Source organism: Macaca mulatta, chromosome 10 (genome assembly GCF_049350105.2).
Source record: "Macaca mulatta isolate MMU2019108-1 chromosome 10, T2T-MMU8v2.0, whole genome shotgun sequence".
Taxonomy (NCBI): domain Eukaryota; kingdom Metazoa; phylum Chordata; class Mammalia; order Primates; family Cercopithecidae; genus Macaca; species Macaca mulatta.
In genome coordinates, this window is record NC_133415.1 from 57,987,750 (window position 1) to 58,002,506 (window position 14,757).

The following is a 14,757-nucleotide window of genomic DNA, read 5'->3' on the forward strand; positions in this document are numbered from 1 at the left end:
TACAAAGGGAAGAGATCTTACTGCATTAATTACCTACCAATAGGTATAATTAATGTTAATTCTAATAAGTTCCCAGGCATGCTCCCAAAGGAATGCTTTGTAACAAAGCATCAGTCTTATGCTTTAAAAAAAAAAACGAAACCAAAACAAAAACAACAACAACAAAAACAGCATCTAAAGCATACACATAAGTGTGCACATTTTTTCCTGAAGGTAGAGTCTTACTATGTTTCCCTAGCTGGTCTCAAATCTCTGGGTTCCTCAAGTGATCCTCCTGCCTCATCCTCCCACATAGTTTAGAGTACAGGCGTGCGTTGTTGTGCACTCTTATCCTTTTAATATTCTGTACATTTATTATTGAATTAAAATGCATTTTTCCTTTTTCTTTAATAGATGTTGGAAGTTCTGATGAATCTGCAGTCAGGTAGGATTTTATAGATGTAAACATATATGTTAACTAAGGAAATAGAGGTGGAAGAAACTAATATCTGTTGAGCGTTGTACTCTGGGCTAGACATCCTACTATGTTCTGTGCATTTATCATCTCATAAAGCCATCACATCATCTGTGTTCCTATAACCTACTATTTATTCAATAAACAACTATGGATTAGTGCAGTGGATTCATTGCCTCATGATCCCATAGTTAACAAAGTAGCTGGCCCACAACTTGACCGTCAACCTGCCTGCCTTTCAAATCCCTTTTCTTGCTCCTCAGCATAGATTGATAGACATCTGTGCAGTCATTGGATCAAGATATAGGTCTGAATCAGTTTAATCAGATTTATTAATTTAATTAATGCCTAAATTAATGAGAGTTTAAATACCTTAAACTCTCATTGAAGGTTATTGTTAGAATGTGGTTAGTCCAAGAATTTGTCCTAATGAATTTGACAATTTCCCTGGTAACAGGTATCTTATTTTTACCATCAAAGTCTTTAGGGCAGAACTTACTTAGCTTTGGCCATAGTACTGGAAGTTTTACAAAAGTAAGTTTAGGCAAGTCTTAGAGAGAAATGATTTGACTTCTCAGTTTGGGTTTCCATTTGGGCAAGTATTTCTGTTTACTTCCAGAATACTTTTTTTAGTCTTGTTTCTTTTTCCACTTTTCTATAATCTTGTCTTGATTTTTAAAACTTTCTTCTCTGCTTTTCTTTGTGTTTGTTTTGTTCTATTATATATTTTCAAATTCTGCTGGTTATGTATTCCCGGTTTTCCTATAGACGGAATCAAGAGGACATAGAATTACAGAATGTTAAGGAATGTTAGAATTAATTAAAATAATTTCTAGTTTTTTTTTTTTTACCTGTGTTGAATATTTGGTCAAGTGGTTCTCTAGATAGATAATGTGAGTCTCAAAGAGATTAGTAGACTTTTTTTAAGACATAGGAATTGGCAGAAATGAGATTTTAACTCATTTAAAGCCCAGTTCACTTCCTTCTTTTTCTATCCTATTGGCATGTGTTTTAATAATACAAATGGGAGTGAGTCTGGTGCACACAGTGGATAGAATGAGAATGAAATTAGCTGGTGGACCCAACGGAAGTAGATAGTAATGGAATGAGCAGGGGAAAGCCACGTTTGAAGAGAAACAACACTGGATTGTATAGGAGTATAGACTCTTCAATAAGAGCTCAAAACATTGGTTTTCATGACAAGTTTGGTAAAGATAAATTATAAAGATGAAAGACACAAGATGCTGGGAATTATCTACAAAGGCACATTAAAATAGAAGGTTTAAGGGAGCTCTATCAATCTTGCTGCTTTTTTTTTTTTTTTTTTAATCAAGGCATGTCAAACTTGAAGGTTTTTTCCTGAAACATGCTAAAACATTTTGAGACACTAGGAGGAGTGTCTACAGCAGATAGATGTGGTATCATCTGCTTCCATTCTGACTTACAGCGGGGTAGCTTAGAGACCCTGGAGTACTAAGAGGCTGGAGACTGCTGAACTACATAGATCTGTGGTACAGGACAGGTGCCTCCTCACCTCTGCCTCTGTTCCCAATTCACTGATGTCCTTCCCATGTCCATGTAGGCTGGACAGGAGCATGATTGTCTGGTAAATCAGTCATGGAGTTCAGTTGGGTAGTTGGCAGTATGTCTGTGATGGGGGAAGGTGATGGAGACTCCAGTTAGTTTGTTTTTTAGGAGCAGGAATATAGAGATCTCCTACTCCTGGTCATTTGAGGCCATCCTTTCTGGAATCTGTGCTTTCATAGACTGAAGAGTTGAACATTGGAGACTTCTGTGGAGCCCTGCAGTAGTGGAATCTGGAAGTGGGAGCCCATAGGAAGAAAGATATTTAGATAATACTTAGGGAAATAGAGGTACAACTACCAGGACTCTGTTTCTCCTGCAGTCTCTCTCCTTGGACGTCTGAGTATCTACGAAAATTTTTAAGGGCTTGTTAGCTTATGTGGACCTGAATAAGATAGTACATATAGAGTGAAAATAATGGGATTTTATAATTGTTAATGTTTTCATCTTTCTGGGAAAAATATTCTCAATAAGAACATACACCTTTGTTATTTGACTTTTGTATATTTAGCTTTCATACATTTCAAATATTGCAGGGGATTCCCTATACTGATTTAGGGCAAAGGACAGCAATAGGACCTTCCTCAGTGGGTTCCATGCTGAGGAATCAAGACTGCCATTTTGAAGTGAAGCAGATTAGTCTTTTAAGGAGAGATAGGTCAAGGAAAAGAGACAGTGGATCTTTCTAGCTTGTTTTAAGTCATCAGTTTTCTTCCAGTTTAGGTAACAACATTTATGTCATCCATTAATTGAATTTTAAGCTCAGCTTCAGGACAGATAATTTGTGCGTGTAAATTACTGTCAGGCTCTGCCAATATATTGACTGTCACTATTTGTTATAAAGCTCAAGGTCAGTTTTCATTGAATATTTTATAGATTTAGACAGATGGAGGCAGAAATAGGTAATTAAAATCTATTTTTAGAACAGAGACCATATTTTAATTGCATCAAGAATCATTATTTAATATATGGATCACCGACCTTTCCCCAGATTATGTCTTTTGTTTAAGAGGGAAGCTGGATATAAACTGGCAGTTATAAAAATTGTGAAGAAATCAACTTGCCCGTTTTCATTGTGTGTTTTTGGTCTCAAGCATTTTCCATGAACTGCGTGTGGATTCATTGCCTACATCGGATGACGAAGACTTGAGTGTTGCTCCTAAGGTAAAGTGGTCTCTTGTAAAATTAATTTTCTCACTCTGAATCTAGTTTTGCACAGTATTTACTTTCAAGTTTAGCAGTGGTTTACCTGTCATTGTTTCACGGTGATAATAGAAAGTTGGTCAGAGAAAAACATACATATGGCTAGTTGATTCAAAAAATTTGTTTAACTTTGGTAACTAACAAAAATAGACAAGTACTGTGACCGGGTAGGAGCTGTGAACTGGAAAATAATAGTGACAGGAAAGTTGCATTAGTAAATGCTTTCCCCAATAGAAGAAATATGAAATTTGGTTAAGGTTTATTTGAATAAATAGTAACACTTTGACTTTTAAATCATATGATTGTGACTTTCAGACTTTCATACTATTTATGCCTCTATAAATCTTCAGTGATCAAATGATTTGCAGTAATCATGGAGCCCCTCTGGTACCTTTTAGTTGTGAAAATGTCCAGCACATAGCATAGAGCTTTTTCTTCTTGGAAACTTATTATTGTGGTATCACATAGTTTCTACGAGAGATTGTTTCTCTACCTATATTATTGATTCTGTAGTGAGACTAAAATAATATTAAAAATTGTAGAAAAATTGCTGAGTGTGGTGGTGTGTACCTGTGGTTTCTGCTGCTTGGGAGTTTGAGGCAGGAACATTGCTTGAGCCCAGGAGTTTGAGAACAGCCTGGGCAACATAACAAGACTGTATCTGATTTAAAAATATAAATTGTGTAATGTAGAAATTTAAATTTATGTTCTCAAGCTTTGTATCACAAAGGGATTTTTTTGTTTTATGAGTTTCCATGAAGAGTTTATATAAAACATTTCATCTAATTTCATCTAATTGAATAACATGTATTTTGCTGCAAATAACCAGTTCTAGAAGCAGAGACTCTTAATACCAATATAGTAAGACTTTAACATCATAATTTTATCATCATAGTTTTTAAAAAATATTTACTTGGCTGCGTTCAGTGGCTCATGCCTGCAATCTCAGCACTTTGGGAGGCTGAGGTGGGTAGATCACCTGAGGTCGGGACTTCAAGATCAGTCTGGCCAACATGGTGAAACCTTGTCTCTAAATAAAAACACACAGAAAAATTAGCTGGGCATGATGGCACATGCCGGTGTTCCCAGCTGCTCAGGAGACCGAGGCAGGAGAATCACTTGAACGCAGGAAGCGGACGTTGCAGTGAAACAAGATCACACCATTGCACTCCAGCCTGGGTGACGGAGCTTGACTGCATCTTAAAAAAATAAAATTAAGTAAGATAAAATAAAATAAAATAAAATAACCACTCAAAGTCCTTATAAATAATCATTGGAAGCTCCTGCATACCATGAGCTACTGGACGTCAATGAACATACTTGTGTGTATCCTGGAGGGCCTAAAATACAGTCTTCTATGTAAGAAGCATTTTAATTATTGTTTTTTTAGATGGGGTTTCACTCTGGCCCCCAGGCTGGAGGGCACTGGTGAGATCTTGGCTCACTTCGATCTCTCTTTCCTGGGCTCAGGTGATCCTCACACCTCAGACATCCAAGTAGTTGAAATTATAGACCTATGTCACGATAGACCTGTGTCACCATGCTTGGCTGAGTTTTCAAGAGACAGGGTTTTGCCTTGTTGCCCAGGCTGGTCTTTAACCATTGGGCTCAAGTGTTCTGCCCGCCTCCTCCTCTCATAGTGCTGACGTTACGGATTGAGATGTTTAGCCTCAATATTTGTTTAGTCTGAATAAAGAGACAAGTGAATTTTTAAATAATAGAATGTTATAAGTAATATTCCTAATGTATCTAATAATTGAATATTGTATTTAAAATATTGCTTACATTTGTGTTATTGTTAATATTTAAAGTTATACAATTTTTGATGTGTTATGTTGAGGAATTATGCCATAAATAACAAGGAAATAAATTAGAAATAGGTCATCAGTAGCAAAGAGGGTTACAATATATTTTCTAGTATCATTCAACTGGAATCTTAACATTGTAATTTTAGATTAAGATTTCTTAAATGTTTTATTAGCCCCAATTCATGTTCTATTAAATATACCATTTTAAGCTATACATTACCCTTTAGAGTTCTGGTGACAAATTCTTTTTCTGGGTGGAAAGTTGATGGAAAGTTCCAGGTTTCTCTCTGTTATAATAATGTTCTTTCAGGTAGTGGTAGATGACCATATTTAGCTAATTGAAAGTTTTAGAGTAATGAACTCTATCACAGAAGTACTTACAAAACACTAATTGAAGCATAAATATTAATTAGTATTATTAGGGATATGAAAGAACAAAAGGCTCTCTTACAGATTTATTTCTCCATGTACTTTATTGCACTTCATGTTGTTTCTTTTCTTTCTTCACTTAAGCTCATATTTCATTGACCAATTAGGCTTGTTTTTCATTTGTATCTCTCTTTACTCTCACATTTTAAATACAAAATTTTGGAGGAGTCAGGGTCTTGCTCTGTTCCCCAGGCTGGAGTATAGTGGCATGATCTTGGCTCACGACAGTCTCCACCTCTCAGGCTCAAGTGATCCTCCCACATCAGCCTCCTGAGCAGCTGGGATACAGGCACAGACCATCATGCCTGACTCCTTTTTGTACTTTTGTGTACACATGTGTTCTCATTTTGTTGCCCAGGCTGGTCTCAAACTCCTGAACTCAAGCAATCCACCCACCTTGGCCTTGCAAAGGGCTGGGATTAAAGGTGTGAGCCACCATGCCTGGGCAACATTGAGGTTTATTTAAAGGAATTGATTAGGGCTCTGTGTACTGGTGCACACTGGTTATCTCAACAGTTTGGGAGGCAGAAGTGGAAGGTTTACTTGAGCCTAGGAGGTTGAGACCAGCCTGGGCAGTATAATGAGGCCTTGTCTCTACAAAACTACCAATAAATACATTAGTCTGGCATGATGGTATGTACCTGTAGTTCCAGCTCTCAGGAAGTTGAGGTGTGAATATTGCCTGAGGTTGGGAGGTTGAGACCACAGTGAGCCATAATCATGCCACTCTATTCTAGCCCTGGGTTGACAGAATGAGATTCAGTTTCATAAAAAGAGAATGATAAGAAACTCTTGATGCAACTCATTATAATTTTGTAAATGGAAACTATTTCTTGATATTTCCTTAGCAGTGTGTCCCCAAGAAATTGTCACAGCCTTTACCTGGACCTTCCCACGAAAAAGGCAACAGAATAGTCAATGGGAAAGGAGAAGGTGAGAAGTGTATTTTATTTAAAAAGTTATTTGATGGAATGTTTCTTTTAAAACATGAGCACTAATACAGTCTACCAGCTAAAGAAAATGTCCTATTAACTATAATAAGTAAACGAGAAGTCAAATGGTGAAAACTTGTGTGTCTAACCAAGGATCAGCAGTTGATTCTATTGGGAGCACCACTAAAGGAGCTGAGTGTGAGTTCCATTTTAAGATACTTTAAGACCTGAGGCAACTCAGGAGAGAGGGAAGAGGAAATGAATAAAGAGAAAGAAAGAATGAAGATGGCAGAGTGTACATGTAATACATAAAAAAACATATGAAGGTGTATGTAATGGAGGGTAGTAAAGTCAAATTGCTCTGTAGAGGAAGGAAGAACAGGGTGTTAGAAATAGGAAAGAAGATAAAGTGAGCTTCCAGTACAAAAATGTGTCAGCGAATTAGAGTAACATTTTCCTACTCTTGCTGTCATCCTCACTACTGGGGAGGCATTAAGGATTGAGGTACTTTACCACACAGACCTGTGTTTTATCTACCATAGATGATATCACCGTAAATGGTCAGCCATGTATGGCTATAATTTAGTTTTATAGGAAATGGTGTAAATTCATGGGATAGTATCATATAGGCCAAATTAACATCGTTGAAAAGAACAGTGTTGGGTGATTTAATGAGAAGAAATTAAGTAGAGGTGGCATTGCCTGATTAAAAGTTCATTAGAAACATTATGGCTTATAATGTAGTATTAAATTCAGGGACATAGTAGGGAAGAAATTGACAGTAGGCTAAACAGGGCAATTAGGATAAACCAATATGCAAGCACATCTGTGTAGAAAAGGGCATTCAAATTGTCATGAATTAGTTGAGGAGCTTCTGGAAAGTGCACATTCTGATTCAGCAGGTATGGGATTCTGTATTTCTCATGAGTACTCAGGTGATGTTGGTGCTGGTCCTTGGACACAGCCCTGATTAACAAGGGAATAGCCTTCTTTCAGAGAAATCTGGAAAAAGAACCATTGGATAGTAATTTTAAAAATAACAGAATCCAGGGAAAGCATTAATTTCCTTTATTTCTGAGCATGATTCTAGCCACAGGGAAAGGAGAATGAAATGAAAAGATAGATTACAGGTGTATACTACTCCTGAACACAGATGACAACAGTGGTCACAATGATCCATAAAAAGCAGCTAGGAAGGGAAGCATCAGGATGACAGATCTAAAAATCACTTTTTCAAAGGAATAGGGATTGTGAAAGGACAAGGAGGGAGGAAAGAAAGACATTTGCTGTGTTCTTGGGAGTTAAAGCCAAGTAAACTTGAGATGAGTCACTTCCAGTTGCCTTGGCGTATGGCCAGTCTCACAAGAGAGGTTATTGCTGTGGAGAGTACTGGAGGCAGGAGGGAGTGCTAGACTTGGGGTAAACTGCAGCAGCTCATTTCATTTCATAACTGTCAGGCCTCAGAGAGAGAAGTTTCACTGACATGAGTGAGTAAGATGTGATTAAATTGCATATAGATGCTTTGGCTAATTTTTTTTGAGACAGCCAGTTATTTGATATGATAGCTGTTTCATAAATGTCCTTTACAGTGTAATATAATATACCGAACTTAGTTAATTTTAGATGAAATCATATTATAAAATTCATTCTGTGAATACCAAATTTCTCATTTTCAATAAATACTGCACTGATTTTGCAAAATAAAAGTGTATTCATATCCAGCAAGTCTGTGGTATTTCAGTGTTTTCTTTTTTGATAAATATTTTGATATTGGAAACTGATTCTACATGGTTTACTTGATGTGTTTTATGGACCGCCTTATTTGAGTGGATCAAGGATCTCTAATTTAAGGCCAAACAAGGGGATAGGAGAAATGTAGGTGCTGCAGTAGCCCATGTGGTCATGGGAAAAATGAATATTTTATTTAGCTGTGATTTCATAAGTGTGTATAGCAGCTGATCAATTTAGAACACTGTCTTTGATGAGAGGTGAATTACACATTCACCTGAACTGTCATCTCAACTGTGTATTTCCTCAGTGACAGGACATGGGGAATTTATCTGTGGTGTGCTGGCAGCAATGCCTCTGATGTGTTGAGTGAAAATACTCTGTACCTTTACCCTCAGCCTTGACATTGATACCCTCAGGTTTGATTGCCTCATCTGTTTAATGGTCTCTTTTCTCCTCATCAGCCCACGTGTTTACAGTGATATCCATGCTTTTCTGTTTTAGGTACAGGCATTTGAAACATAATGTCACTATTGAAATGTAAACTGAGTTTTAGGAATCCTATATTCCTATTTTCCTCATTATATTTCTGTCATGTTGCTGTCCTAGGCAAGGAAAAGAAGAAGCCAAGAATTACCCTCAAAACCTTAAGTAATTATTTTTATAGTCAGGCATGAGAACTCAGCTTGATAGTAACACTGCCTGAATGTTTGGTTGGCCCTGTCATACTGACATATAATTGATGACATATCCCCTTTGCTTTGTAGGGCCTCCTGCACGACATCCTTCCTTGAAGGTAATTAATTATGCATATTTTTGAAGCACTAACTCCATATTGTATAAAATATATATGATTTATGAATCATTTTCTTTTAAAACCCATTCAGCGTAGCACTAAAATGGAAGATCCTGCTGTGAAAGGGGCAGTACAAAGAAAGAAAGTACAGACTTTGAGAGCAGGTATGTTATCAATACAAATGGAATGCTGGAATAAAGTACATTAAATGATTGGATGTACTCACATTATTCTTACTTCTAATTCTATTTGTTCAAAATTGAATGGAAGGCATTGACATAAATGTTATTGTTGGTATTCATATTTGAATAAAAACAAATTTAGAAGCCATAAAAATATTTTTAAAATGTAAACTTTGACTCAGATGTTTCTCTTTTAATATTTTGTATAGCATAAAGTTTTCAATATAAAATTTTTGTACTTGTCAGGGATTCAAAGCAGTGAATTTTGAGACTCTAAGATATTTCCAGTGAGTTATGTGCTAGTTGGAGTTCTGATGTTTACCTAAAGGAAAGCTTTACTTATTAACGTGTCAGTTTCTGTGTTAACTTTAGAGGCTTTCTGCTAGTGTTAAATTCTCTGATGATCTGAAGCCAATCAGATGTTTCAGTGAGCAGACTGTGCATGTAGGTGTATGCACAGGTGTGTGTATGTGTGAGTTTGTGGCATCTTTGATTATTAAAAAGTAGGAAAGTAATGATTCATTTATAACTGGTAGACAGTCTTTTAGAAGGGTTATTTTGAGACTTTTTGGTGTTAGGTTTTTAAAACATGATTGCTTAGAGGCTACCAACATCGTAAATTGGTTGTTTTTCATTTCAATGCCCTTTTGAAATCTTTGACTGTATTGTGATGCTCAGAAGTAATATGCAGAATGTTTTATTTGTGTCCTAAAATGGTATATGAGTGGTTCTACACTTTACATACCTCTCTGCCACTTTCTTTGGTGTATTTTGTATTATATTTTCCAGAGGAATCCACATTGATGTGATTATCCCTACTTTAATTTATTTTACACTTTTCATTGTACTCCCTTGTACCACCACTTTACCACATTCAGTTAGACTCTCCGGTTGCTGATAAATGAAGAAAGAAAGAAAGAAAAATAAAACTAATGTCAGATTAAAAGGGCTTTTAAAAATCAGTTTGTGTCTATTAATGTTTTCCATATGAAAGTTTAAAGCTGAAAAGTTCAGAATACAAGCATGCACCACCATATTTTATAAATGCTCTTAGAACTATGACTCATGAGGCTTTAGCCTATGAAGTTAGGACAATTCATTTCTCTGAAGAAGTTTGCTGTGCTGTTTTCAGAAAAGAAAACTGAAAATAGCAAACAGCATTGTCTTATTTGACCTCTTGGACATCCTTGAATGAACCTGAAACTCCAGGGATACTCAGATCAAAATTCAGAACTAATGTTTTGAACAATATATGTAGTTTGTGAAAGTTCAGTGGTCATGAGCCCTTGATGGTCAGATGACCTCTCAAGTTTCAATTTTGCATTTTTTTGCTCTTTTCCTTGACTTGTCTTAAAAGCTAAATTCAACAGTTTTATTTATACAGAACCAGGAATTTAACTTTTTAAATGTATTTCTGTCCTATCTCATGGTGTTGTGTACTCTTCAGATCTAGTGTGAACATAGACTTATTTTTGTATGGGAACAATTAGTTTTTCTGTTTGTTTGTTTGTGTTTTTGAGACAGAGTCTTGCTCTATCACCCAGGCTGGAGTGCTGTGGTTCAGTCTTGACTCATTACAACCTCTACCTCTTGGGTTCAAGCAATTCTCCTGCTTCAGCCCCTCGAGTAGCTGATACTACATGCATATGCTACCACATACTGCTAATGTTTCTATTTTTGGTACAGATGGGGTTTCACCATGTTGGCCAGGCTGCTCTAGAACTCCTGACCTCAGGTGATCTGCCCACCTCAGCTTTCCAATGTGCTGGGATTGCAGGCGGGAACCATTGTGCCAGCTACAAATAAGATTTTTAAGGCTATTATATTTTATACAAATCTTTGGTCTATATTTAAGGCTTCACATGTGAATTCTGAAGGTATTCATGCATTGAGGGAAGATCATCTCAGTTTAATGAAGGCAGTTTTTAATTTAATGTATATTCATTAAATTGTTTTTTTGAACATTTTGACTCTAGTACACAGAAACACACTATAATGTCATGGGTATTTGACATTAATGTGTTCATGCACAAACTTAGTTATTCAAATATTTTCTTCTCCCTCAAGAAACTGTTCACAGGAAGCGGTGGATAACACATCCTACAGTTTGGATGCAATTCGAACTTTTTGACTTGTTTTGTGATGAACTGCTTTTAATGGATGATTCATGTTTTCGGTTTTAGGAGAAACACAGAAAAAGATTAGAAGCAAGTAAAGAGGAACTCTATGATCAGTAGTAGACTATTATAGTACATTCTCAATAGTACTATGTTTTTCTCCAGTTATAGAATTTACTTGAATGATGCACAATTAATCAATTATTATTATTATAGGAGATGGGGTCTCTCTATGTTGCCTTGGCTAGAATACGGTGTCTATTCATTGGTGCATTCATAGCTCACTGTAGCCTTGAACTCCTGGGCTCAAGCAGTCCTCCTACCTCATCCTCCTGAGTAGCTGGGACTACAGTTTTGTGTGGTTATATCTGGCCTGATACACAATTATTTATTTATTTATTTATTTTTGATACACGGTCTCCCTCTGTTGCCGATACTGGAGTACAGTGGTACCATGTTGGCTCACTGCAACTTCTGCTTCTTGGCCTTAAGTGATCCTTTCACCTTTTACCTTAGCCTCCCAAGTAGCTGGGACTACAGGCATGCACCATCACACTTGGATAATTCTCTTTTTAAGGTTTTTTGTTGTTGTTGTTTGTTTGTTTGATTGTTTGTTTAATAGATGAGGTCTCACTCTATTGCCCAGGTGGGTCTGCAACTTCTGGGCTCAAGTGAACCTCCTGCCTCAGCCTCCCAAAATGCAGGGATTTACAAGTGTGAGCCACTGCACCTGGCCTGCACAATTATCATAAAATGGATTTAAGCCCACTTGCGTTGCAGAAAATTGACCACCATTTCCTTTTTTTCTAGAAACATTCATATTGTAGAACATATTGTCAATCACCTAGATTCTCTATTTTTTATATGTTAAAATAGGGTTGATGCTTATTTCACATTATTTTCTGACATTATCATTTCATTTATTCCTTTTATGGCTTTATTCGATTGGATAGATATAGAAATATAAGGCTCTCCAAGTCAAATATCAAAGGAAAAAAAGAAAAGAAAAACAGATTAGGGAAAGCTATTCTGTGAAATAACCACCTGATTACAGTTATATATATCATATCAACTTCATAAAAATCTTACACAATGCATTTGTGTCAAGGTTCCCCAAGAGCACCCCCAGGTTTGGTGGTTCACTAGAAAGACTCACAGGACTCAGCAAATAGTCATACTCAGATCTTTACTTGATTACAAGAAAGGGGACAAGCAGAATTAGTAGAGGAAAAATGTGCACGTGTCAAGTCTGGAGGAAACCAGGCACAAGCTTCCAGGAGTTCTCTCCTGTGGAGTTCCCAGGATCTGCTTAATTCTCCCAGGCTCACATTTTGACAACATTTGTGCAGTGATATCTAGCAGTACCAGAGTCTCATTAGAGACTAAGTACCCAAATGTTTCTATGGAGGTTACTCTCCCTGACATGTACCCCAATTCCAGACTCCTAGAAGTAAAGCAGGTGTTCAGAGTAACCACACTGTTTCTATAAACACTTTAGACACAGTGAGCCACTCTCCTTAGGGAATGGTGGAAACCCTTCTAGGCTCAAACGATTCTCCTGCCTCAGCCTCCTGAGTAGCTGAAATTAGAGGTGCCCGCCATCATGCCCAGCTAACTTTTGTATTTTTAGTAGAAAAGAGGTTTTTCCATATTTGCCAGACTGGTCTTGAACTCATTTCCTCAGGCTGGTCTTGAACTCATGACCTCATGTGATCCCCCCACCTTTGCCTCCCAAAGTGCTGAGATTACAGGCATGAGCCACTGAGCCCAGTTGTGAATATCTTTTTAAAATCAGTAACTTTATTTCATAGAGCAGTTTTAGGTTCACAGCAAAATTGAGAGGAAGGTACAGAGATTTCTCATATATTCCGTGCCTCCCACATGCATAGCCTCCCCCATGATTAGTATTTTCCACCAGAGTGGTACATTTGTTATCACTGATGAACTTACATTGACACATTATAATACATTCTAATCACTCAAAGTTCATATTTACATCAGGCTTCACTCTTGATGCTGTACATTCTGTGAACCTGGACAACTGTATAATGATATGACATCTATCTATTACTGTAATATTATCGACAGAACAGTTTCACTACCCTAAAAATTCTCTGTCCTATGCCTGTTCATCTATCACTTTCTCCCTAGCAACTCCTGGCAACCAATGATCTTTAGTCTGTCTTCATATTTTTATTATTTTCAGAAGAGTACAGTGGATATGTTTTTGAATAGTTAAAAAATTAAAGATCCTTGGTAATTGAACGTAGTCATTTAAGATGTTCCTTGTCCTTTTTGTTTTCCTTTTGCTTCTTTATCACTGTAAAGAATGATATATGCTGATGAGATGTGCTTTACATACTCAGAAAACATGATTTGTATAGATGTTTGGAACATAATAGAAAGGGTTGAGGGAAAGGACACCATGCCATGCCACACAGCACAAACTGGAGTATCTTGCTCTATGATGTGGGTCCAGCTAGACTCTCTAGCAATGGAAGGGGACAAGCGCAAGGGGTTGGACTTTATAAAAGTGGAATCACGAATCACTAAGTCTGTCATACTTACCTTCGGTTGGAGTTAAGACCAGGCAGTGAAAGCTATAGGTAAATACATGTGTTCCTCACTGATCCTCTTCCTTTGAGGGATGAGGTTGACAACAGCCTGTAGTATGATGACATGGCTCATCTACAACTAGATTCTGTCATGAGGGATGGTAAGGGAGTTTTGCTTGATGTGAGGTGAAAAAGAATTTTTTTCTCCTACTTGGGAGAAGGGAAGCATTGGAATATTCTGGTAGTAAAAAGGCATTGATAGTTTTCTTTCTATATATATTTCACATCAGATAATACTGCCCAGCAGCCTGCCACACCTCCCGAGTGCTTCTTAAAGTTCTCTCGAATGTGGATAAGCTCTTAAAGGAGTGATGTTTCCAGTGGTTCTTTCTGTGGGAGGTAAAATGGCAGGTGAATTTGGGTCTTGTTATACATAGGCAGAGCAAATAGCGACAACTAAGGAAACCACTCAGCACCTTCCCCAGAAGAGAATTAGCCAGAGTAACACACCGATCTCTCTTCGGCTCTTCTCCACTGGTGGCTGGAAGGTCTTTGCAAAGATTCTTGTTTCTGGTCTGATTCCTGTGTTTTGCTGGCTTCTGGTGATATAGGGTGTTTTATCCTAAACTGAACAGTTTGAACTGAAGAGCTAGAGAGGCTGTGTTGTGTTATAACAAAATAAGTGCAGTAGTTCCCCCTTAACTGTGGGAGATACATTCCAAGACCCCCAGTAGATGCATGGAACCGCGAATAGTACTGAATCACAAACTGGTTTTTCCTATACATACATATGGATAATAAAGTTTCATTTATAAATTAAATTAAATCTGATTGTGTCTGCAGATAAAGTGTGAGAATTGAATGGTGTCATCAGCAGGAATGATTTTTCCTTGTTGGGGGAAAATCTCTCCACACTCTTTGTCACAGAAGCTTTCTTTGTAGATGACTGTTGCTGTGGCGTGAAGGCAG

General features: G+C 37.2%; 1 protein-coding gene across 1 annotated transcript in view; it reads left to right on the plus strand.

The window, feature by feature from the left end:
* The window catches only part of LOC144329451 (putative ankyrin repeat domain-containing protein 20A2), an 82,770-nt gene that overhangs the window by 32,378 nt on the left and 35,635 nt on the right, over positions 1-14,757 (plus strand). The window contains exons 9-10 of the mRNA XM_077949111.1: positions 6,327-6,411; positions 8,906-8,934. Coding sequence (XP_077805237.1) covers positions 6,327-6,411; positions 8,906-8,934 — 114 coding nt within the window. The remainder of the gene's footprint in view (positions 1-6,326; positions 6,412-8,905; positions 8,935-14,757) is intronic.